Genomic DNA, 26,879 nt, shown 5'->3' on the forward strand with positions numbered 1-26,879 from the left:
TTCCCATTCGAACAACTGTCTCTCGGTCTATGTACAGGCTCCTCGTGAGCACAATTAAGTGTTCCAGAATACTCATACTTCGCAATATTGTCCATAGTCTGTCATGACCCACATAATCGAAAGCCTTTGCTTAGTCAATAAAGCACAGGTAAACATCTTTCTGATATTCTCTGCTTTCAGTCAAGATCCATCTGACATCACTATGAGTCTGAACCGACCTGGTAACACTTAACAGCAAACATGCTCTCTGGAAACCAGCAGGGCTAGACTTCGTCTATCATACTTGGGACTTATTGTGAGGAGGGACCAATGACTGGAGAAGGATATCATGTCTGGTAAAGTGGAGGGTCAGAGAAAAAGAGGAAGACCCCCATTGAGATGGATTGGCACTGTGACAGATGAGATAGGCTCAGGTATGGCAACAATTGTGAAGTTGGCTCAGGACCCAGCAGTGTTTTGTTTTGTTATGCATAGTGTCGCTGTGAGTTAGTTCCAACTCAATGGCACCTAACAATAACAACAACAGCAAACAACATTTATGGGTGGTAGAATTTGGGAACCTTTTTCACTTTTCTACATTATTTAAATTCTTTATAGTGAAGATACATTATCTTTCTCAGAAAACCTGTAAATTGTTTTCCTAAAAATCAGAAAAACAAAATCCCAAGGCAGTGTAAGAGGGATTCCCTTATGCAGAATACACAGAACACCTTTCTAAACAGTATGATTTGGGTTTGATTGCCTCACAGAATCTGAGATTCACCCAGTGCCTTCAAGCAGTGGAATCGGATGGAATCCCAGAGTGCCTCTCTGTCTGAACCCAGCTTCTGTTTCTCTCATTCTTTCTACTACAACTGCTGTATTTGTTTCCTTAGGTTTTTTGGTTTTGTGTTTAATGGTGTATTTTTGAGTGGGAGGGTGGCACACGAAGGTTGGGAATGGAAAGTTTTTGTTTTTTTCCTGTTTCATTTCAAATGCTACAATTCATCTGCTCCTATGTATATATATAGAGCGAGCATTTTCCTGTCCTCAGGCCATGTAATCTTTCTACCCCAGCTGAGCACTGTCATCATAAGTATTTGTATTCCTCTGGCATCCAAGCAACCAAAATGCTTTCCTAAAAGGACCAAAGTTCCCAGAGTTGATGGCACCACTCAGCGGAGAGTAAACCGAGCCTTTATGCGTTCCTGTCTCCATTTCACAGCCCAGAGTGGTGTGTGCTCCATGGTGGTTCATAATTAGCCCAAAGCAGCTGCTTTTCCACAGCCCCACTTTGTAACCTGCCACTGCTGTCAGGATGTAGAAATATTAAGTGCATTACGTTTCGGCTGAAGCACTGGCAGCAGGGGCATCTGACACAGACATCAGGCAGTTGCCTTTGTGGGACCTTTCTGGGTCCTTATTTATAAGGGTTTTCTGGGAATCTTGCCCACCTCTGGCTGCTGGGCAGAGGTGGAGATGGGGCAGACAGTCACCGAAGATGATGCGGTTTTTCAACACAGTGGGCACATGTGTAAAACTGGATCTACTCCACAAACGCTACGTGACCTCACCCTTTCTAGAAGACTGGCTTTCAGAGGGCACCAGGGGACAAAAGGAAATGAGCGCCTGGTCCCACTGGGAGACTGCAGAGGACGCAGGCCTTCTACACAAACATTGGGGGAAACATGCAGGGCAGAGCCAAACGTTAGTGATTTTCTTCAGGTAGCAAATGACCGCAGTCACATGTACTACTGGCTTTTTATCCCTGTTCACTGAAATGTCTCTATATCTTTCAGCATAAAAAGATCACTTCCAAGCACTGAATACATCAGTTATGAAATTCACTTTGTGATGGCCTTTGGGTTTTACTTCAACCATCACTGGGGTAACAGAGCAGGCAGAAGCTTTAGGAGACTGGGACATACCTGTTTGGCTGCTGATGAAGAAATCACTTTGCCATCTAGCAGGGTGAGAAGCTCGGCCAGGGCGGAGGGTGTGACGGGACTGGAGGAGGAGGAGAGAAAACCCGTTTCAGTTGAACACAGTGACCTACTTACAGCTGCTCAGACCACAGCAGTCCATTTTGTTGATTGAAAAGACAAAACCCACATCCAGGAACGGCAACAACAGGCCAATTGGGCTCTATTTCATCTTATTTATTTTCTATTTTAGGGTAGAACAAAATTTTGTGATGAGTGCGGTTTTTTCTTTTTTTTTTTTGACACCCAACAATAACAGCTGTTTGGCAGAAGTTGTAGCAACAGATAACTGCACAGTTTCATTAGTCAAAAAAAAGGAGGTGGTTGCAAAATTCATGAACTGTGACGAGGGGAGAAAAAAATTCCAAAACAAAACTCCAGACCCAGTAATTAAATACTTTCAACTGAAAAATCAATCTAAAATGACTTCAAACAAAATGGCTAACAAAGCCATTTTTCTGAATGTTTTTGTACAAACAGAATTTCCTTTTTATGGCATGGATTTTCTTGAAGGGACCAGAGACGACCACCTCTCTGCCCGCCTCAAGGGCGTCTCCACATGCCCCCTTCTCTTCTAGAGGCTCACAACAGCTTCCTGGACAAGAAGTCCCAGAAGTCATTATACCTACATATCTAAGACATGACTTCTTCACCAAGATCCCGTGATATCTAAGGTCAGCAGGCAAGCAAACCCAGCAAAGTGGCATAAATCACATTTGGGGATGGGATAGTGAATTGTGTAATATTTCTTTTAACATGTATGGTTTGATGACTTCTAAATATGTACAGACACTAAGCTAATGAAACTCTGAGGTCAGCAGATGGCTAGTTTTAAATGGGATGACATAAATAGGGCATTACTGTGTCTGTGTGAAGGAAGGCTTTGGAAATGCTTAACGCTGTTGGAAAATACCTTCAGTTTCCATCTCGACGCCCTTCATTCACTATTAATTTCTTAGTAATCCCTTAGGTAATAAAAAGGAAACTACATCTTAGCCCTGATGCCAAGTTCCATGAACTCCAAATTGAGAGTGTCCAAGTCAACGAGGTCTGACTTACTGTCCGACTAATTCAAGTACCGTGAAACCTCATTACTCATTCAAAACAGCCGGAGCCCTGAAGCAGCCCATCCTGCCTAGAGTGCTTGTATACCCCAAAGTATGGATAAAAGGGAGTTCCAAGTGGAAGCTGGGTTTGGAGAGCATCTGAGGTTATTAAATTGGTATTTTGAACATCTGTGAACCAGCCGGGTTCAATCTCAATAGGCAAAACGGTACAAGGCTAGGGATTAAACTCATGTCCTTGTTCTAAGCTCTTGCCTTTACTGACAAGTCATAAGGAAGCAGGTTTTTCTAACAAAAAACCACGTTGCTTTAATGTTCTTCAGTCCTAAAAACTAGCAGTGTCGATTATCTGAGTGTGCGGAACCCACTGTAATTGCTGGGGTTGGGCTGGATTTAGAAAGCATGCAAAAGACAACGTCCTTCCCCCACACAAGTCAATCATGTAGAGGGCTTGGGGGACAGAGAATGACAGAAAACCAACAGAGAACTAAAAACACTTGGCCTTCAGGAAACTCAACTGATGACCATAGTTTCATTTCATTAAGTCGTAATAAACTTCCACTATAAAGTATCTCCCCTGTTGGAGATTTTGAGGATTTCTCAGTCACCTTTTAGTTCCCACAGGGCCTGACATAGAAGGTCAGACAGTCAATAGTATTTGCACTACTGAACTCCCCTCACCAACAGGAATATCTGGTATTGTATTCGTTATGATTAATATCTGGCATGCATTCATTCCAAATATGCGTATGCCAGGGCTCAACTCCAGCAAGGCGGATGACAAAGACCAGTGCCTGACACAGTGCCCCTGAAAGGCCCCACCCTGAGCTTATTTAAGAAACCAGCAGACTCGGAGCACAAGTGCAGCAGCAGCACAGGACACTGACTTGCTGCTGTCAGACGATACTGCTTTCTGGACCCTGCATGTGTCTGCACTGAAGGAGTCTCGGACACGGCAGGCTTCAGCTCTGGGTGTTCGTCTATCTAGAGAGGACAGGAAATGGGGCCTTTCACACCTTCCAATTCCGTCCAGTCCCTTGGGGCTCCACCTCAGTTGGATTTTGGGAGCAGACACTTCACACTTCCAACAGTCACCCTGCCTCGACGTCCCCACACCTGGGAATGACTCAAACGTAGCGTGTCTGCTGCTGTGAAATGGAGCAAAGGCCCGACAGCAGGTGGCCACTGGCCTGAGACTTCCAGGTGGGTCCCGCTGCCCAGCAATTGCTTTGTTCACCTCACTGACCACCTAGTGTCCCCAGCCTGGCACCTGCTCCTCAAGTAATGGTTCTTGACAGTCTCCTGTGCACTCCCCCTCCAGTGCATCTTCCCACCTACCACTTCTCCAAGACATCTGTTGAGGCCCAGGAAGTTCTATGGCGTCCCCTCTCCTCCTGTTCCATCAAAACCTAATCCCTGCACCCATGCTCTTATCTCCATTGCTTTCCTCTCCTAAAATCTCACTCAAATGCTTGTTTCCTCTCTCTCTGCTTTTAGTTCCATACCTTCACAAATGCCCATATATCTTCCCTAGTTTAAAAAGGTCTTCAACTGGCAGCATGCTACATCCTACTTTGATGATTAGTGACTGGGGTCTTAAAAACTGTGAGCGGCCATCTATAGTACAACTATTGGTGTCTCCTCATCAGGAGAAAAGGAGAAAGAAAAACACACTCAAGAGTATTTGTAAAGGAAAGGATGTTTCCAAAGAACCAATGGATCATGTGAACCCCTACTTCCATGACCCTTAGATCAGAAGAACTAGATGGTCCCCCACTACCACTACCAACAGCTCTGAAAGGGATCACAACAGAAAGTCTTGGACAGAGTAGGAGAAAATTCTAGAACAAAATTTAAACTCATAAAAAAGACCGCACTTACTGGTCTGACTGGAAGCGTAGTGGATCCATATGATAAGCACTGGACTGTGAACCACAAGGTCCATGGTTCAAGCTCACCAGCCACGTTGCAGGAGAAAGATGAGGCTTTCTGCTCCTATGAAGATTTAAAGCCTTGGAAGCCCTATACAAGGTTCACTATGAGCCAGAACCAACAAGACAGCACTTAACAACTGGTGTGATACAGGCTTTAAACCTTTAGACATCCTTCAGACCTGGAACGGAACTCACCCTCAGGATCAACTCTCAGCCAAACAACAGGCAGATATATAAAGTGAACAATAATAACTATGAAGAACGTATTCCTTAGAACAATCAATCATACAAGGCCAAAAGAGCAACACTGGTCCAAAAACAAAGCTCAGAGGCAGGAGGGGCAAGAAACAGGACAAATGAAAGTGAGGAATCCAGAAAGGAAGTGGGAAGAGTGCTGCTACATTGAGGGGCTTGCAACTGATGTCCCCAAACAAGAAACGTATATATTGTAGGACAGAATTCTTAATTTGCTTTGTAAACTTTCACTCAAACCACACTATCAGCGAAGACTTCGCAGAAGTGGCTACAACCTTCCCTCTACATCCCTGGGTGGTACACAGTTAGTTGGCTACTAACTGAAAAGTTGGAGGTTTGAGTCCACTCAGTTACCTCACAAGGCCTGGTGAGCTACTGCTGAAAAATCAACCAGTGAAACCCTAAGGAGCACAGGTCTCCCCTGCCACACATGGGGTTGCCATGAGTTGGGAGTTAACTCTACAGCAATTTTGTTTTTACCTGACGTCTGTAAGAATTCTACCTACCTCTCCACAAAAGTCTTTCCTCCCTCTTATTGCTTTGCCTCAACTTTCCTCCTTCTCTGCTGGACAATGAAGCCCTTGGGGGAAAAAACAGAGCCTTCTCCTTGAACCTCCACCTGGCAGGTTCTTCTTCCTGCCCTTCGGTATGAATATTGCCACCCAGTGCTGCGTTCCTTGGCTCCCTGCTCTGACTTCAGTCTGGAAATGGTGGAAAGCATGTTCTCCCAAGGTTGCACCCTTAGTTTCCTCAGGTTCCAGTCCTTGCTACCCACCCACTAATTCAGTGATCTCCTAAAGGTCCCACTCAACTCTCCACCAAGCAAGTTCTAAACTAGTGGCTGATGAATTTGTTCTGTCAAGAGGTAGAAAGTAAATATTTTAGGTGGTGTGGACCACAGACGGTCTTGGTCACATATTCTTTGTTTTGACAACCAGTCTTAAACCACAGACCACAAAGGCAAGCCACAGTTTTCTGACCTCTGATGTAAACCATCACCACCCCACAGACCAGCTCTGCTACCATTCCACCCCACACGTTTGCTGTCTCAACTGGTGACGCCACCATGCTTCTAGTCATCTAGGTGCCAATCATCACAGTTTTTGATTTCTTCATCACCTATCACTCTGCATTATTAAACCCTAGTGAAGCTTCTTTCAGAGCCTTAATGATAGCCACTCCTACCTCTGTATTCCCAAAGCACCATTTCTGACGTTGCTGCTCTTGGATGCCACCCTACACAACACACTGCCGGGCTCCTCTTCCTGTGTTCACCATGTCCCTTCTCTGCTCAAAAGCCTTCACTGCTTTTCCTCAGGCCTCAGGAACTGCTGTCTGTAATGGACCTGGAATTTGGGATGCTCCACTGGGCAGTGTAGTTGTCTGACTGTATCACAAAATGCTTGTTCAGGGAATCTGCAACTCCCGCATTCTTAACTAAGTCAACCTGTTTATTAATAGCAATTTAAAATGAGTTCATACTAAAAACCACCACACATCTGTCAGTTTGGCGTACTAAGGTGGCTTGTGAGTTGCTGTGATTCTGGAAGCTATGCCACGGGTGTTTTAAATACCAGCAGGGTCACCCATGGTGGACAGGTTTCAGATGAGCTTCCAGACGAAGACAGACTAGGAAGAAAGAGTGACGAACTACTTTCGAGTATTAAGTCACTGAAAACCTTATGAATAGCAGAGATACACTGTCAGATATAGTGCCAGAAAATGAGCCCCTCAGGTTGGAAGGCACTCAAAATGCGACTGGGGAAGAGCTGCCTCAATGTAAAGAAAACAAAAATCCTCACCACTGGACCAATAAACAACATTCTTATCAATGGAGAAAAGATTGAAGTTGTCAAGGACTTCATTCTTTTTGGGTCAACTATGAACACTCACGGAAGCAGCAGTCAAGAAATCAAATGACGTACTGCATTAGGCAAATCTGCTGCACAAGACCTTTTTTAAGTGTTGAAGAGCAAAAATGTCAGCTTGAAGACTAAGATGTGCCTGACCCAAACCGTGGTATTTTCAATAACCTCATATGCATGCTAAAGCTGGACAGTGAATAAGGAAGACCGTAGAAGAATTGATGCTTTTGAGTTATGGTGTTGGAGGAGAATATTGAAAGTGCCATGGGCTGCCAAAGGAACCAACAGATCTGTGTTGGAAGAAGTGTAGCCAGAGTGCTCCTTGGAGGCCAGGATGGCCAGACTTTGTCTCTCATACTTAGGGCATATTGTCAGAAGGGACCAGTCACTGGAGGAGAAGGGTATCATGTTTGGTAGGGTGGAGGGTCAGAAAAAAGAGAAAGACCCCCAGCAAGATAGATTAGCCAAGTGGCAGCATCAATGGGCTCAAGCGTGGCAACAATAGTGAGGTTGGCCCAGGATCGGGCCGTGTTTTGTTCTGATGTGCATAAGGTCACTGTGAGTCGGTACCAATTTGATGGCACCTAACAACACTACTACTAAAAAACAAAAACTTCCAAAGCAATGCACTCAAAACCATTAAAAAGCCAAGTTCAACAAGAGCTTTTCTGGTCAGACTCTTTTAAACACCAGCCTTCTCAGAAGCCCTTTAAAGTGAATGATAATTCACAAAACCATCTCTTCCCAATTTGATCTCTCTAATGTTCCCTGTCTGGGTGGCATCCCGAGACTATTGCTGCCTGTCAGTTACTGCTCTTCTAGGCTTTGGAAATGTTTGCTCGTGTGGCTGAGGCTGTTCATTAATTAAAGTTTGCTCCCAGGTTGGGCTGGTATATCCAGTCTGGCTCAAAGTTCTTTCAACTATGTAGAAATAGAACTGCTACCACTTGATTTGAGCTCCTCAGTTCTTGCTCTCATTTTTGCTCTTTCTTCACCTGACATCATTTATAAAACCAGGACCGTTACCTTTTGTTGTTGTTGTTCAGTGTCGTGGAGTTGGTTCCAACTCATAGAAACCCTGTATAGGATCTCCGAAGAGCGGCTAGAGAGCTTGAACCACTGACCTTGAGGTTCAAACTGACCTTGCAGTCCAGTGCATTAACCCACAGTGCCACACCATAACTTCTGCCTACCATCCTCTTTTCCTGATTTCGGAAAATCAAGTATACGTCTCTTTAGAACCAGGTATCCTTCAGGTTCTTAAAACTCTAGTGCTTATGAGTTGTTTGGACAAATACTCACTCAACAGGTGAGTTCATCAACCCCTGCTCCTGTCAAAGCTCCCAAAGTGGCTGATTGGGGAAACCCTCAATTCCAAAGGCCAGCATATAAAGAAATCGATCTGAGAGTCAGTGGATGTGGATTCCAGTCTGAGCAGTTGAACAAGTCAGATACCTTGTCTTAGGGCCTTAGAGCCCACTTCCATTAAAAAAGAGGTTCCACCAGAAGATAGCTAAGGCCTCTTTAAGTCAATAAGTCACAGCAACTCTATGACCTCTAACCAATAACATGAAAAAATGTAAATTTAAAAACAGGGGATATTTCACCTAGATGTTCAAATACCACATCTTCTTGGAGCCTTCCGGGAGTGTTCTGGCTACTATTATTACTCTGTATAATTCTAAAACAGGAGCATTCTATTCTGACTGGAATTATAATAATATGGATGCACACATCTAATCCTCCCCAGGAGACTGTTTTCTTCTTGAGGGCCAGAAATGAACCCTGTTCATCCCTCCACCCACAGCACACTGAATGGTGCACTATACCTATTTCCTGGGCTCACAGTGGCATCTCTCTCGGACTTTCCAGCTCCTTCCTATTCTGACTCTGTTCCACTTTGGCCGCCATACTTGCCTCTCTGTTGTTTCTGACCTCCTGCTCCTACCAGCTATACTCTTCCTGCTCCAAAAACACATCAGTGCTTTGCCATCCCCATACATTGGCTCACATCTGCTCCCCGCTGGAGTCATCTCTCACTCTGTCCCCACAAATCCTACCCATCCTCTAAGGCTCAGGTAGCATTGTCTCCCCTCCATTAGCTCTTCCAGATGATCCAGCCTAGCGATCCTTTCCCTGAATGGCCACAGTGTTTTCAGTGTCAATAGCGGAGTTTCTAAATGGAGAGGTCAAACCTGGAAGGACGCGAGTGACAGACAGGAAGGCAACAGATGTCACAGTTGACCAGGAGGGGCCAGCCACCTTAGACTCTGGGCAGCTATTACTATGATACTTAACACAGCAGCACGGTAAAGAGACAGGGGTTAACAGAGGGTGCACCATGTGCCAGGCATATATGAGGGTAAGTATTGCTACAAAATTACAGAAATTTTGACAAAAATATCAGAATGTGAAGCTATTGTTTTTCAGTATGTCCTCCATCTGGGTCTACACACTTTTGAAGGAAGTGTTCCCATCTCTCTAACACTGCCCTGAAGAATTCTGCACTCTTCGATTTACACAACACCAATGTGGTAGCTTTGGCATCCTTGAAGGACTCAAATCATACTCCTTTTCAATGTTCTTTGAGTTTGGAGAACAAAAACAAGTCTGAAGGCATGGAAAGATAGAGCAGCTAAGGACTCTAGACTCATGGAGGGAGAGGGGATGTGTGCTGGCAGCCAGGGGGGCAGGGTGTGCCCTTTGGATGTTTGAGTGATTGTATATTCCTGAGTGTTTTGGTGCACATCCAAAAAAAAAACCAAACGGAATAGAAGCAAATACTGTTGAATGATGAAGCATGCAGAAGATTGTAATCATGCAATGAAACATATATGATAGGATGAGTATAAAATTGATGTTCTCCATGTAAAGTATCAGTCAATTCACAATAAAAACTTTAAAATAAAATAAAAACAAGTCTGAAGGGGCAAAAGCAGGGCTGTATGGTGGATGGGGTAGGGTTTTCCAATGAAATTTTTGTAAGACAACCCTTGTTACCATTGAAATTGCTACTATTGGTGCAATTTCTTAGCCTTTTTCTAACTAAAGCAGCTTTCAATTTTCTGTCTTGTGTCCCTTGGAAAAATTTATCAAGATTATCCCACTGGAGTCCCCAAAACTAGTTGCCATAACCTTATGAACTGACCTCTCTCTTGAATTTAACTGACTCAGCAGATTGGACTTTAGTCATTAAAAAAAAAAAAAAACTAAATATATTGAAATGCCTCTAAATGTAAAATATGTAGCAGATTGGTTTTTTTTTTTTTTTTTTCTGAAGGCACCTTAACAAGAATAAGACAAGCATGTTACTGGTTACTGGGAGAACTTGGCTACAGCCATCCACTGATCACATATTAATGTTTTAGAAGTTTTTATTTGTAATAAACTTGATATGAACTGGAACGCTTGTAGCAATTCTTTTGGACTTACCCTCGTATATGTTAAGAACAAGAGGCTGAACATGAAGTTGGCATTGTATACGATAACTCTGGTAGTGGTTGCGTGCCGTGGAGTTGGTTCCGACTCAAACCCTATACAGGGTTTCAAAGGCTATAAATCTTTACGGGAGCAGAAAGTCTCATCTTTCTCCCACAGAAAAACTGGTAGTTTTGAACTGCTGACTTTAAGGTTAGCAGCCCGAATCAGAACCACTAGGCTATTAGCAAATGACAATTTGGAGTCGTGTATCAGTGTGTGTCTGTCTTCTCCATTGCACAGCTCCACAGCCAGGGATGCTGCTGAGAGGAGGTATAACCACCCAGACCAGGCTCCACCTCCCACTGGGTTCCTAACAGTGGCCTGCAATTTACCTGTGGGTCCCTAAGGAACTCTCACCACCCCAATCCTCACATCTAAAACTGCTGCTTATTCTTTCCATCTCACAACTTGGCCTTTTGTGACACCAGTCTGCTGGCCTTCCTCCTCCCTCTCTGCATCTCTTCTCAGTTTCCTCCTCCTCCCATGCTCCTCAGTTAGAGGCTAGGGCACCGCAGCCTCCTTCCTCCTCCATCTTTCCCGCTGGCGGCGTTCATCAACAGCCACCTCTATGTTGTGAGGCCCCTGCTCCCTCTGAGACTGACCTGTGCCTCTTAGGCTCAGACTCACCTCAGACCATCAGACAGGCTGCTCCTACGCCTGGAACACTCTTAGCCCTTGGACTCTGACTAACGCTAACAGTCTTCAGTCAGCTCTCAGCTTAGCTGTTACTTTCTTCCCCTTTTCAGTTTCGTTGTCATCCTTCTAGACTGTCAGTGTTTTGAGAGCGGGAACTGTGGCTGCCTTGTTGACTGGTTTTCTCCAGTTTAGCACAGAGCTTTGCCCATAAAACCAAAAAAAAAATTAAAAAAAAATTCACTGCCACTGAGTCCATTCTAACTCATAACGACCCCTTAGAGGGTTTCTGAGACTAACTCTACATCTTAACAGGAACAGACAGCCTTATCTTTCTCCTGTGGAGTGGCTAGTGACTTTGAACTGCTAACCTTGTAGTTAGCAACCCAACACCTAACTCTAAGTGCCTTCAGCACTTCTAGAGTTTTGCCCATAGTATTGGAAGAAGTGTAGCCAGAGTATTTATTGGAGGCCAGGATGGCCAAACTTCATCTCTCATACTTCAGACATATTGTCAGAAGGGACCAGTCACTGGAGAAGAATATCATGTTTGGTAAGGTCAGAGAAAAGGAGGAAGACCTCCAGCGAGATGGATTGGCAAAGTGACAGCATCAATGGGCTCAAGTATGGTAACAATTGTGAAGTTGGCCCAGGATCGAGCAGTGTTTCATTCTGTTGTGTATAGGGTCACTATCAGTCGGTACCGACTCAATGGCACCTGATAACAACAACATGGGTCCTGGTATAGTGCTGTAGCAAAGCACTGGACTGCTAATCACCAGGTTGGTGGTTCAAACCCAGCAGCTGCTCCTTGGAAACCCTATACAGGGTCACTATGAGTGGGAACCAACGTAACAACACTTAACAATAGCAACCAGGTAGCGCTAGGAAGCTGCAGATTCATATATCTGACCACTGCTGTTTATCTCTGCCAGGGGTATGCTGGTCCTACAGGCAGTCCAAATGCAGCACCCCCGACTCCTGTCTTCTAAACTTACTCTTCTTCCTGTACCTCCCACTAGACTCAAGAACACTGCCCTCACAAGAAATCTAAAAGTCCTGCCTCTGGGGGATACTTGCCCTCATATTTCTTCAGTCCTGCCATTGCCAACTAGGTCCAGGTTCTGCCATTTCTCAGCAGCCTCCCTGCATCCAGACTGTTCTCCCACCCTCTTCCCTCACACCGAAACAGGAATGAGCCCATGGTCTATGACTTTCAAGAACCAAGACCAAGACCTACAAAACTCTCCTAAGATTCTTGTCATCATTCCAGCTTTTCTACCACCTGTCCCACCTGCCAGCCTCATTAGCATGGAGTTTCTGAGCTTGCTGGGCCTACCGTACCCGCTTGTCTCTGGGTGTCACACCACTGCTTCCTTTGTCCAGGGTGCCCCTGCCCCTTCCACCACTTGGCAGCTCCTATTGGTTCTTCAGGTTCGGCAAACACCAGCATCATTTCCAGAAGGAAACGTTGGCCTTAGTTCGGGTCCCTTTATGGCCATCCCCTGTGCACACCTCCAGGATAACATAAGGGGGCTATGGGTCTGTGGCCCCACAGGTTTGTAAACTCTTTGTCTTCTTCATCTTCAAGCCCCCAGTCCTTGGCACAGTCCAAAGGACGGAGTGCATAGTGGGAGAGCTGAACAAATGAGGACCTTTTCCAATGGGATGAAGGACATCTTTAGAATTTGAAGTTCACAGCAGATGTTTGCCTGGTTGTTAGGAGATCCTGAAAGGGAAACTAAGCGAGAAAACCCTGGACCTGCCCTAGTTCAATGTCTTCTGGATGCAGAATTTATCATAAAGGAAAAAAGGAAAGGCCCCGCCCTCACTCACCTCTCACTGACAGTCAAGTTCTGTTGCTTTAAATAACCCAGGAAAGTGTTGAGGACCCAATTAGTCACCAATTTTGGCTCTGCCCTAGTTTCTTTTATCACACTTTGGAAGAACGCCAGTAGGCCAACTTCATTCTGAAAGGAAAAAAAATAATAATAAAATTAAAGCCTCCTAAAAATATGAAAGATCAGTGTTCTGAAGGCAAATCTGAGACTATCACCCTTTGTCTCTTCTGAGACATCTACTTCTTTGCTAACTACTGAGATGTCACCAGAAAATTCTGATCACTTTCAGTAAACTGCAAGTATTCTACTTTTCTGACTTCTATCACCATGCATTTATACAGCATTTTCTCAAAGGAATGAACGCATTTCTGAGACCCCGACTGCGTCTGAGGACGGTGAAATTCGCCCTCTCTTAGAGTGGACTGTCCTCTTAGCAGCAGCCTCACATTGCGAACGTATCTTTGAGCTGCAAACTGGGCCCACAGCATTTGGCTTCAGTTGAACGCCCATTCTCTTCTCAGACCTGTCTCTTGCTGTAAGGCTTAGTGATTGGTAGAATAAGATGAGAAGAGCAGTACATCAAGGAGGAACAAATAGAATATTGTTGTTGTTGTTTGTGAAGTGCTGTAGAGTCAGTTCCGACTCATAACGGCCCTATATAGGGTTTCCGTGGAGCAACTGGTGAGCTTGAACCGTCAACCTGAAAGTTCAAACTGACCTTGCAGTCCAGCGCATTAACCGCAGCTGCCACACCAGGACTCCAAACAGAATATTAGACCTTGGAGAAAATCTAAAGTGGATTGTAACTGTATTCATCTTCACATCCCCCGAAGAGGTAGCTAGGAGCAGAGGTGGCATCTGTTTTCCCAGTGAGGGAGCTGATGGCCACAGGTGACCCATGAGGTCACATGACCAGGGGAAGGCCCAGTCTGCCTCCCACACCTTCAGAGCTGAGCTGGGCTGGGACCGCCTCTCATATTGCTCTGCAAACATGATCAGCTGAGATGTCAACAAGGTGGAGACTTGACGGTTTCTCCCACTGTGGGCAGTAAGCTCCAGGACTGGACCCTGCTGTTCTGTTCACTCTATAATCAGAGCTGCAGGCAGAGCTGCTGTGGTAGCTGCTCGATGAGCATCAGTAGACAGTAGACCAAGCTCTCCCGTCACCATGCATGTTTGTTTACAATCACATAATCACTCTTACCCTTTATCATACCATGTTGTTGTTGCTGTAGTTAAGTGTTGTTGAGTCGGTTCTGACTCGTAGTGACCCTGTACAGGGTATCTGAGGAGTGGCTGGTGGGTTTGAACCACCAACTTTGTGGTTAGCAGTCCAGTGCTGATCCTACGGCACACCTTTGAATATCAGAATTACAATTAACCCTAAGAGCAACCCTGAGGAACTCATCAATGTTATATACTGTACTTTACTGCCAACTCAGATGGACTTAGCAGGACTCAAGAAGTTTACTCACAGCTTTTCAGAATGAAAAGCATGTTCTAGTCACTTATATAAGGGAAGGCTGACATTTCTAAATGCAGAAGGAACATATGCTAAGTGGTAGACTTTTCTCTACCTGCTGAAATTCTAATCAAACCACCCTTTCCTTGAAATATTCCTTTTCAGTTCACACGGCAGGTTCCCATCCCTGCTTCTTTTACAGATCCTTCATTAACCAAAAGATACTAGGAAGAAGCAAGGTGTACTAACGCAAGTGCTCTGAAAGCTTAACTATTGTATGCTGTAATATATACATAGATGCACATTAGCTATGTAGAAATTCTGTTTTAAAAATCGACATGCCCTTTTGTAACAGATAAATTCTCTGGTGACAAGCCTACTGAATAATCTCGTAATTATCTCTTGAATCTCTTTTCAAGCCAGTGCTATTGTTTTGCTCCTACTAAACTGGGGCAAAAGATCACTTTCGCCACCAAAGCTTGACTAGGCAACATGAAGAGCAAGTACTGTTTTAACTTATGGAACGGTATTCTAACTTCCACAATGGTATACAAACCACTGGGGAAGCAGTCTGAATTCCCTTTGTTCTAACCCAGACAGGCTGGACTGCCAGTGAAACGAGATGCCAGGAGAGCCAAGGAGAGCTTTTCGGAATCCACCTAGAAATAGTGCATTTGAACTTGCAGGCTTGGCTGAGTTGCTGGGACATGATGAATATCTCTTCTTCTACCCTTGGGTGGTTTTTTTATTGGATGGATAACATGGCAAGTCAGATTTCTGTTTGTCTTTTCATGTCAGTGCTGTGATGAAGCCTCTCCGAGCTGGAACTGTACTTCACTAGGGGATACACGGTTTCAGCCCACAATTTAGCAGATGTGAAAATCTACGCTTGTGATGGGCTGAGAGGTATGCAGAGCGGGCTCACAGAGGCCGAGCGGCTGCTGTCCAGAGAATGATGGATCAATAAAAGTTGCACATGGGCTGCCGGCTCAGCTTTTTAAGAAAACAAAACAAAACAAAAACCAACTACTGCCTTCTAGGTACGGTCTTCTCGGTTTTTCTAGGAGATTGGCAAATGGTAATGAGCTTGGCATGGATTGCAGAAGTCTCTGCAGAACACAACAGGGTCAGTCATTTGGTTTTCTCTGGAAAACAGCGGGCCAGGAATTCTCTTACATAAACATCTTATGAGGAGCAACGCACAAAGGCCACTACATAAGGGGGCCTTTAATGTCCTTCTCAAAGGCAACAAGCAGACATTCAGTGCAGCACTAATCTATCCTAAATAAGACAGAACTGCAGCTTCAGCTCCATGGTGCGCTAGACTTGTGGCTGATAGTGCCTCTAACTGTTCTTCCCGAGATGCAGAACGCAGCAAGGGATAACTGGTCCTGTGTTATGCATAATGTTAGAGAGTCTCTACAGCTCTGTGGCTGGGAAATAGCGTTTGCACATGTTATTCACATTTCCCACAACATTCAGTTAGAGCCAGAGCCACTGCCAGGTCAGCCTCTTAGAAGTTAACCAAACAAGCAAAGAACACCCTCTGCCACCAAATTGATTCTGGCTTATAACACCCCTGTATAGCATTCCTGAGACTGTAATCTTAACGGGAGCAGCCCAATGTCTAACCCACAGTGCCATCAGAAGCTAACAGACACCCTCAATTGTGAAATGTTCTGTTTGCTGGGAGCATAGCAGAGACAGTGTCTCACCCTCACTGCCTGTTCTGGGGAGGAGCCTCCATTTACTCTTGCATCGTGCCCTGGAAGTGATGTGTTCTAAGGTCATCTTCTGCATTCTACTTGCAGAGATAATAAAACACCAGAAAACTATCCAGTTGGAACAGGATGAAGGCTAATCTAATCCCTCAAGTGCAGTTCATGTCCTAAGTCTCACACAGCCTAAGAGCCTGGTGAGAGGACCCTCGATGTGGGTGGACTATATTTAACAGAATGAAACCTGAGAGAGACAGCTGCCTGCTGACAGGCTTACAGAAGTAAAAGCAGTCCCGAAAACATGAGTTGGGGAACAGCTGGTTATGTGGCAGGGAATGACCTGGTGGCTCCTAGGATCCCAGATCAGCAATGCTGCACTATTAGAAGGTGCTCAGCAGTTTTTTCTGAAGACCCACTAGGCACAACCATCAACAGTGAACACCATGGAGGCTGCCCCTGGCGTCTGCCGCTGCGGATAATTCAATTCTGAGGTAGGAACTATTACAATGCCCTTTTACAGATGAGGTACTGAGAGGTTAAGTAACTTGTGTGGGGTCACACAGCAAGAAAGGTGACAGAGCTAAGATCTACACCTTGCTGGTCCGGCTCTTGATCTGTGTGTGGTACTGCCTCTGACAAAGGTCTCTGCCTTCCTGGGGTCTGTGATTGAGCACCTGCCCCACACTAAGCACAGTGTGGAGGGGCTAGCATATTGAGGGGACGCACTGCCCACCATTCCCACTGTTTTAGTAATGAGCCGACAGCTCCTTGAAGGTTCTAAATAGATTTAAAAGGCTGCAAAAGCCCCCAGCAATTAACTTAGGAGAAGGAAGTGGCAGGCTCACTTCTGGCCTTGGCCAGTGTGCACCTAAATAGCATGACACTGTCAGCTGTGACGTAACACACGCCTCTCTGAGAGGAAGCAGGCCTGCCCAGCAATGCACCATAGGACGGGAGGGCATCCAAAGCACTCCTGGGCACTCTGGTCTAACCTCCTCGTCACATCAAAAGAGTATACAATTGTCAAGTATCTTCAGATGTTTGAAACAAACCCATAACCCATTACTTTCTCCCCCCCACCCCCCATTACTTCTTATATAGTATAGTGCACATACAATATTTTAGAAACCTGGTATAGCACTGTGGATTAATTTGCCAGACTGCAAAGCTGTTTGAACTGCAAGGTCGGCAGTTCAAGCTCATCAGCTGCTCCTCAGAAACCCTATACAGGGTCACTATGGGTTGGAACTGACTCAACAGCACTTAACAACAATATACTATATTTTATTGTATATATTCTACTTCGGGTAACTCGGGTGTTGGGCCTGTACCTAGAGGAGACCACAGGCACCTGTAGATGAACCACAGTGGGTTCAAGCAGCCAGGTTCCCAGGTCATGACCAGTCACCAGGTGAAGGCACAGGCTGGATATGCATCCCATGGGGCAGGGTACACAGCATGGAAAGTCAGATTTCAGACCCTGAGCACTTTTGCATCTTTGTAGGAGGGCCTAGCACCTGAATGCTAATTGGGGGGTGGGACGCTCTGTTGTTCCTTCATTATTCCTGTGAATTTGGGCATTCTTAAAAAGTCAGAAAGAAGCCCTGGTGAGGCCCTGTGGGCAAACACTGGACCACAAGGTCGGTTTGAGCCACAGAGTCTATGGTTCAAACCCACCAGCCGCTCTTTGGAAATCCTATACAGCAGTGCTAAGAATCAGACTCTATTCAATGGAAGTTAACAACCAAGTGACAAAAGGAAACCAAACTCAACAACTTTGTGAAAAATGGCTCCAAAAGTAAGAGCAAGGGCCACTCCTGTGGGCAGAAACAGAAAGCAGAGCCAGAGGTTGCAACACTGATGCGCTCTGCCAGAAAGCAGAAGTGATGGTAGAGAAGTGCTTGAATGTTCCGTGGGGCAGAGATGTGGATGGAGGATGTGAAGGAGCCCTCCAGTGCTGTTATTGGGAACAAGATGTGCTGTGAGAGTCTTCCAGCATATGCTCCAGTGAGTGCTCCAGCAGGACATTACTCACTCACAGGGAGCACTCTTCAGTGGGAGTTAATTTGTGGTGTGAGGCTGGACTCCATACTTGACTATGTCAAGAGAAAGTCTGGATCCTAAACCTTCCTTGTCTCTTTCAAGAACATGGGGATATGTGTAAGCTCTACAAACAAGCCAGGATACAGCCAGGGTATGTCCCAAGGACACACAACTAAGGAGCCCTTGTCCTATTTTGGTCCCTACAACTTACACCCCTGGGTCATGTTTCCAGCAAAGTCAGGAAAGATACATATCTGAGTTCAACATAGGATACCAGTTCCCTTCAAGTTGTATTCGTACCTACAGTTGGCTTAGACAAATGTGAAAATGTGTTTATATTCTCTGAGATGCATTAACTCTAGGGGAGATCCTGAGGAAAACTGATTAGGTGTATCACTTTCCCAAGGGTCCTCTGTTCCTGGACTGTAAGATTAACTACACCCCCCTTTTAGTTATAAAACTTCTACCTTTACAAGTGTGACAATCACAATTAATTATGATAACAGTTACTCACTATTGAATCATAAGAATCTTACCCTATATCTCCTTTCACCAGACCTATCTAGAAAAGATGAAAACTATTCAGTGGGGATTCTACCTTCCCCTACACACTCTGAAACTAAACTCCCTCTTGAAAACTTGTAAGCCAGTCACTTTGTGCCTTTATAGCCCCCACATTTTAGGTAGCCAATGTCTAAGTTGCCCGTCCCTATTACCTATTAAGAGAATAGGTTTGGTCCTTGAAATTAAAACTCTTTCCCTCTCAGTTGGTATTTTAAGCTGCTACATCCATAAGTATAGGTCAAGTTCATCAAATTGCAGCAATTTACATTTGTTTCCTTTATCAACATTTTATCTTCCTCTAAACAAGTTCTCCAGTACTCGTCTGTTAGTTTGTCCTACTGTGGTGGCTTGTGAGTTGCTGTGATGCTAGAAGCTATGCCATGGGTATTTTAAATACCAGCAGGGTCACTCATGGTGGACAAGTTTCAGATGAAGGACTTCATTCTTCTTGGATCAACTATCAACAATCATGGAAGCAGCAGTCAAGAAATCAAACGATGTATTGCATTAGGCAAATCTGCTGCACAAGACCTTTTTAAAGTGTTGAAGAGCAAAGATGTCAGCTTGAGGACTAAGATGCGCCTGACTCAAGCCATGGTATGTTCAATAACCTCATAAGCATCCGAAAGCTGGACAGTGAATAAGGAAGACCATAGAAGAATTGATGCATCTGAGTTATGGTGTTGGAGGAGAATACTGAAAGTGCCATGGGCTGCCAAAAGAACCAACAGATCTGTGTTGGAAGAAGTGAAGCCAGAGTGCTCCCTGGAGGCCAGGATGGCCAAACTTGGTCTCTCATACTTCGGACATATTGTCAGGAGGGACCAGTCACTGGAGAAGGATATCACGTTTGGTAGGGTGGAGGGTCAGAGAAAAAGAGGAAGACCCCCAGAAGATGGACTGGCAAAGTGGCAGCATCAATGGGCTCAAGCGTGGCACCAATTTATGAGGTTGGCCCAGGACCGAGCAAGTGTTCCATTCTGTTGTACATAGGGTCTCTATGAGTCGAGACCGACTCGATGACACCTAACAACAACAACAAAGTCAAGTTCTGATCATCAAGCCATTGAAGCTAGGCCAAATGGGTACTATCAGCACATTTGGGCAATCTTGCGCTTCTCCCCTCACTTCATATCAGCTGGACGCTTCACTCTCAGCTCTAGCCCTCCATGGCTATGTCTTTGTCCATGGGCTCAGGAGTCCCCAGGTCTCACCAATCTTGGGACCAACCAGCCTTTCCTCTTCTCTCTCTCATCTTCAGGTCAACAGGAGTCTATGAATGTGGTTGAACTCAGCCCATATCTTCATTGCTGCCTTCAAGGTGGTTGCCAGCAAGTTTACCGGCCTACTCCTGTGTTCCCTTTGAGTATCAGTCTTGAAGCGGGGTTTGTCCTGAAGGGACTTGACTGCTTGGCTTGATGGCTTCCCATGGAACAACTTGTTTGATTTCTGAGTAGCCAATCAGACTGTCACTTTTGGTTTGGATTTTTCCTGCTGGTCTTTCTTTCATGAAGTATCTTCTGTTCCTCTAGCTGCTCCAGGCTGGTCTGCTTGTCCCTTCAAGTAGGAATGCCACACCTCAGAAGGTTCTGGACGGGGATCAGGATTCCACCTAAGGTCCTATACACTACAATGGCTCCACAAGAAATTTCACTGGGCAAGTTCTAGAACCTCTTTTAGGTATTCCAATCAGTTATAGGCTGAAGACGGATTTACAAGCTTTCTATAATCATGTTTCTCAATATTCCTTTATATCCCACTCAAGTATCTTATTTTCCAATAGTAGGCAAGGGAAACCAATATTCATAAGATAGTCAAGCATCTTAACATTATTTCCCCTCTTTTACCCATTTAGACTATGCTTTGATCCCTGTATCATAGAGCCATTGTTCTTCCAAGGGTGAGCATACATCACTATTTACCTCTGTCCCGTTTATCCCATGCAAACCTACTCCATCTTCTTTTGATGCTTTGTGCATCACTCAATATTTTGCCCAAAGAATCCACCAATATTTCAAGTCAAGCCTTACATTTTTATCTCAGTTCATGTAGCTTGAAAAAGGTTGAACATGTTATTCCCTTTTGGTCTTGGAACATTTCATTATATTTGACTTTGTCTTCTCAACCTGCCATTTGAAATTTTCTGCTCAGCTCTTTTACTTCATTTCTTCAATTCGCTTTAGCATTTCTATACTGTAGATCAAGTTTCAGAATCTCTTTTGACATTTTGATCTTTTATTTCTTTCCTGCCTTCTTGATGACCTTTTGCTTTCTTCCTGTATGATGTCATCCTACAACTCTTCTGGTTTTCAGTCATTAGTGTCTAATGCATCAAATCTGTTTTTGAGGTGATCTCTGAAGTCAGGTGGGACATGTTCAAGGTCATATTTTGGGTCTCATGGACTTGTTTTAATTTTAACTTCAGCCTGAACTTGCACATGAGCAATTAATGGTATGTTCCAAAGTCTGCTCCTGGCCTTGTTTTGGCTGACAATATGGAGCTTTTCCACCTTCTCTCCCCACAAATGTAGTCAATTCGATTTCTCTGTATTCCATCTGTTGAGATCCATGTGTATAGCTGTCCAAAAAAAAGTATTGCAATGAAGAAGTCATTGTTCATGCAAAATTCTATCATGTGATCTCCAGCATCATTTGTATAACCAAGGTCATATTTTCCAATGATTGATCCTTTTTCTTCATTTCCAACTTTTGCATTCCAATCACCAGTAATTATCAATACATCTAATTGCATGTTTGATCAATTTCAGACTGAAGAAGTGGGTAGAATTCTTTAATTTCATTCACTGGCTTTATTGGTCGGTGCATACATTTGAACACTAGGGTATTAACTGGTCTGCCTGGTAGGCATATGGATATTATCCTATCACAGACAGCAGTATACTTCAAGATAGAACTTGAAATGGTCTTCAATTTGCCATTCCCAGCATAGTACACCACGTGATTGTCAGATTCAAAATGGCCAATTTCAGCTCACTAATGCCTAAGATAGAATCCTGGTGTGGTGCTGTAGGGTAAACGCTGGACCATGAGGTCATTTTGAACCACAAAGTTGGCAGTGCAACCCACCATCTCCTCAGAAACCCTATTCAGGGTGTCTATGAGTCAGAACTGCCTTGATGGCACTTAACAATGATACCAAATTTTATGTTTATTTTCTTCCTCATCAGCAAACGAAGGTCCCAAAGCTTTACACCACTCCATTCACGTCATTACAGTTAACTCTGTTTTTCGGAGTCAGCTCTTCCCCAGTCGAATATTGAATATTGAGTGCCTACCATGTGATGGAAGGGCTTATCTTCCAGCAGTGTGGGTTTGTTCATCTCTCCCAAAGGCCTGATTTATGTCCTGAATAATGTATTCTAATGGATATTCCCCAAAATCTCCCCATAAACAGGTCATCGGGCTTCAGGATGGTCTGGAGACACAATCCCCTAGGGACTGGACATGATGGGCACCCAGGACATCACATCCAAAGTGTAGGTCCCTCAGGGGTCTTGGCACCAGCATCCTTACCTCTGAATGTCCCTAGGCATTTTCATCTGAAAGAAATGAACTGTGGGTTTTGCAAGGGATAGACATGGAAGATACATTTGAGTTTATTTAACTTTGCCGCAGAAAATATTGTGTGTGTTTTTTTTCTTCAGCACACAGAATACCTATAAAAGCACCCTTATGCTGGCAAGCACTGGGTGCAATTTTGTAAAATGAAGAATAAAATCAATTTTGGAAATTGCATGGAGCTGAAATATGGTGAGCCAAAGTGCTGACCAAAATGGATTTTTCTTAAACAGTAGTTATAAGGTGAGTACTCAGGACCTCAATAAGTTGTGGCAGTCTAAAGCCAGTCAACATGATTTCAGATGCTTTTTAAAACTATTTAGTTTAAAAGTAGTACTACATATGGGATATACAGATATTTATCATGGGAAACTATTTCATAGGCAATTCATCCAGAGAGCAAACCAGGTCCTTTCAGCCTTACTACAGACTCAGAGGAAAACTCAGAAAAACAATCCACTTAACAATCAACTACAGTTATGATCGTTTTTCTGTTACTTTCTACCTTGGAGACATAGTAACCTTTTCCCTGGTATCCGACAGCAAAGATTATGGTTCTACATGGGAAATAATCAGCTGGAGAGAATAATGTTTAAATAGGCAAAACATCTTGAGGTTGAACACAAAGACAGAGCAGGTTACTGATTCAGGGGGCCAGGTCACATCTCCCAGGGGCCACACCAGACTATCCTTCAAATCCCACCTGATGTGTTTCTCCATGAACCCCACTAGCATCCTGTCTATGTTCCTGTTCGTCGTCTCCATAGCGGCCTACTCTTGGGAGTTGGGTGCCTGGCTGTTTTTCAGTTTTGTTAGACTCAGTGAATATTCTGCTGTGCCCAGCATCTTCTGGGTTAAGTGAATCACAGACCCCTCTTTCTGGGGAGGGTAAGGGACCTGGCTACTCTTTCAGCACCCTCCCAGCTGCTGAGCACCAGGAGTATGAGCTACAACCAAGGGTCTGTCTGAGACCCTCTCTTCACCCATCAGTCAGCCTGGAGGACTGACTGTACTCAAGAGAGTTAAAAGAAACATGGAAACAATGAAGTTTTGGGACATTACCTACATCTGAAAACAGCACTCGGACTCTGTGTAGAGTATGACTTCTCATCACGCCCCACCCCCACCGCCATACACACATGTTTTCCTTGGGCCAGTTCTAACTCAGGGCGACCCCATGTGTGTCAGAGTGGAACCCCATGTGCTCAGGGGGTGTTTCAAAGGCTGATTTTTTTGTTAGTAGATCACCTGGCCTTTCTTCCAAGGTGCTGCTGGGTGGACCACATTTAATTTAGCACTTGAGCATTCTAACCATTTGCACTGCCCAAAGACTCCTGCTAAATACGATAGGCCCTCAAGAAACACTGAGTCAAGGATGAGACCCAATTTGTCCCCTGAAGTCTCCCATTAAGGGGAGACATGAAGTTTAATTTTTCTGCCTACTGATTTCATACACTGCCAGTTATCCTGTGAGCTCACATCTGTTCCTTATGAAGAGCCGACACTGTGCCAGGTACTGGGCCAGCTGAATGACATGTGGATCAGGCAAAATTGTCCCACAAAACCCATAATCCCCATCCTTGGGAAAGGTTCTTCTCAATAGTTCAATCAGAAGGAGCCAGGGATTTTCATTAGAAATGTTAAGAAACAGAAATAAAGCAGCAAAGGAGAAATGAAATCACTATTCTTCTCTCTGATTTAATTTTTCCACTTGGAAAATGGAGATAATGTCTAATTTTTAAGATCGAAACAAAACATTTTCTTTACTAATGAAACAAAAGTGATCCAACACATCAATGAACTCAAAACAGTATCGTGGCATATTCTATAAGCAAAGAGTCTTGGCGTGGCACTGCAAAGTCGCTTTAAACCGCAAGGTCAGCAGTTCAAGCTCACCTGTTGCTCCTCGGAAAGCCTACACAGGGTTACTATGAGTTGGAACTGACTTGACGGCACTTAACAACAACAACTACAACAACATATATGCAAGCAGAAAGTAGAGCTTACAAATTAAGAGCCAGTGTCGGTCCTAGGGAGTCCTGGTGGTGCTGTGGTTAAAATGCTCAATTGCTAACCTAAAGGTTGGGGATTCAAACCCACTAATCACTTGGTAGGAGAAAGATGTGGCAGCCTGCTTTTGTAAAGATTTCAGCCTTGGAACCACAGGGGGCAGTTCTACTGTGTCCTAGAGGGTGACTAAAAGTTGCTTTGGGTACCACTGGGCAGGCTATGGAGTCAGCCTAGTCTTACCCCGGCTCTACATTAGGCTTGGGAAAATATCTAACATCTTAAATTACACAGTAGGAGTTCAGTTTCCTGGCATGTAATACGGGGAGAAGAATAATGTTTGCCTCATGGAGCTGTTGTATGGATAAATTAAAAGTGGTACCTGTATCCTGCGGAGCCTGCTATAAATGAGCACTTTTTTTAACATGCTGCTTAAGAAAATGACTAACGTTCATTCCCTGAAACAACAGATAAGGTACACAGGTACAGCATTTAGAAACAGATACCCCACACAAATCAGCCTGGGATTCTTTTTTGCTCTGTATCAAATACCAATTCAAAAATTGCTACATGTACAACTCGGTGGCATTGATTACATTCTTCAAGTTGTGCAACCAAGCTTACCCTCCTTTTCCAAATGGTTCTTCTCCATTAACATAAATTCTCTGCCCTCTAAGGTTCCTATCTAATCTTTCAAGTTGCTGTTGTCACTTGGATTCGATAGAGAGAGATCAAAAAAGAGCATAATGCTCAAGAAAGGCATTCTTTACTAATTAAACTCAACTCGTAGTGGTTACGAATTGGGCTGCGAACCTTAAGGTCAGCGGTTCGAAACTACCAGCCGCTCCGCGGGAGAAAGCTGAGGCTTTCTACTCCCGTAAAGATTTACACCCTCGGAAACCCTGTACAGGGTCTCTATGGGTTGGAACCGACTCGATGGCACTTAACAACAACAACAGCAACAATTGTTAAATTTAGATTAGAGATCATCTGGAGAACAGATCTGATACATTAAACACTAAAGACCAAAGACCAGAAGAGTTGTAGGATGACATCAAAAACATCATGCAGGAAGAAAGCAAAAACTCATTAAGAAGACAAGAAGGAAAAGATCAAAATGCATGGCCAACATAACACGAGTAGATATATGCACACCAATGTTCACAGCAACACTATTTACGATAGCAAAAAGATGGAGACAGCCAAAGTGCCCATCAACTGAAGAATGGATAAACAAACTGTGGTACATACACACAATGGAATACTATGCTACCTTGAAGAAAAGCTGCAAGTCATTGCATAACATGGATGAACCTAGAGGACATTATGTTGAGTAAAATTAGTCAGTCACAAAAGGAGAAATACTGCATAGGACCACTAGTGTAAAAGACTAAAAAAGAGAACCCATACTAAAGGGGGGTGGGGGAAATTCTTTGCTGGTTGCTGGGATGTTGGGGGTGGGGTGAGGGAGGGTGGAGCATAGGGCAGGGATTAGACACAGGATAGTTCGGGTGCAGGGGAAGAGGGCAATGTACAAAAAGGGAGAAGGGAATGGAAGAACAAAGCAGATGGGAGAACAATTAGGCAGGTTTGCATGGGCTAAGCGGGATAGAGGTAAATAATGATGTATGCACAACCTTGGAACAACAGGGCCCTGGGATACAGGGATTGATACATGGTTGGAATGGGGAAAAGGGGGGAAATAATGTTAAGATGCTTGGCTGTCTTTTGAATCTTGGTTTTCCTTGCATTATATTATAAAACAGACACTGGAAGGGAAGAGAAAGGAATAGCCAGAAATATCACTATAGAAAGCTTGTAAGTTCATTTTCTGCCTATAACTGATTGGAATACCTAAAATGGGGCTACAACATGCCCAGTGAAGGAGGCTTCCTGTGGAGCCTCTGCATTACATTAGACTATAGGTGGAATCCTGAACAGCATCCAGAATCTTTAGAGGTGGGAAATTTACTCTTGAAAGGATGGGCAGACCAGCCTGGAGTGGCTAGAAGAACAGAAGATACTTCTTGAAAGAAAGACCGACAGGAAAAATACAAAACAACATAGGCAGACCGACTGATTACTACAAGAACAAGCAAGTTGCTCACCCAGGAGACATCAAGGCAAGGGGTCGGGTCCCCTCAGAGTAAAAACCCCTTTCCAAGACTAAGATTCAATGGGAATACACGCTCTTATTGGTGACCACGCTCGTCACTGATAAGGGGAAGTCAGGGAAAAACAGCAATGAAGCTGTGAGCTAAGCCCAATGTTCAATAGACTCTTGTGAACACAGGTGGACACCTGGTTGGCCAGCAGTGTGGCAAGACCTGGGGACTCTTGGGCCCAGAGTTAGTGACACAGCCACAGAGGACTACAGTGGAGAGTGAAATGTCCAGCTGATAAGAAGAGAGGGCATATGCACAAGAACACCCACACTTGCAGATAATACCCACTTGACCTGGCTTCAATGACT

General features: G+C 44.4%; 1 protein-coding gene across 1 annotated transcript in view; it reads right to left on the bottom strand.

Annotated features, from left to right (window-relative positions):
* The window catches only part of PET112 (PET112 homolog (yeast)), a 111,240-nt gene that overhangs the window by 9,236 nt on the left and 75,125 nt on the right, over nucleotides 1–26,879 (bottom strand). The window contains exons 10-11 of the mRNA XM_006870882.1: nucleotides 13,029–13,162; nucleotides 1,908–1,986 (exon numbers count right to left, since the gene is read on the bottom strand). Of these exons, the coding sequence (XP_006870944.1) occupies nucleotides 1,908–1,986; nucleotides 13,029–13,162 (213 nt within the window). The remainder of the gene's footprint in view (nucleotides 1–1,907; nucleotides 1,987–13,028; nucleotides 13,163–26,879) is intronic.

This window comes from Chrysochloris asiatica, unplaced genomic scaffold (genome assembly GCF_000296735.1).
Source record: "Chrysochloris asiatica unplaced genomic scaffold, ChrAsi1.0 scaffold00155, whole genome shotgun sequence".
Lineage (NCBI taxonomy): Eukaryota > Metazoa > Chordata > Mammalia > Afrosoricida > Chrysochloridae > Chrysochloris > Chrysochloris asiatica.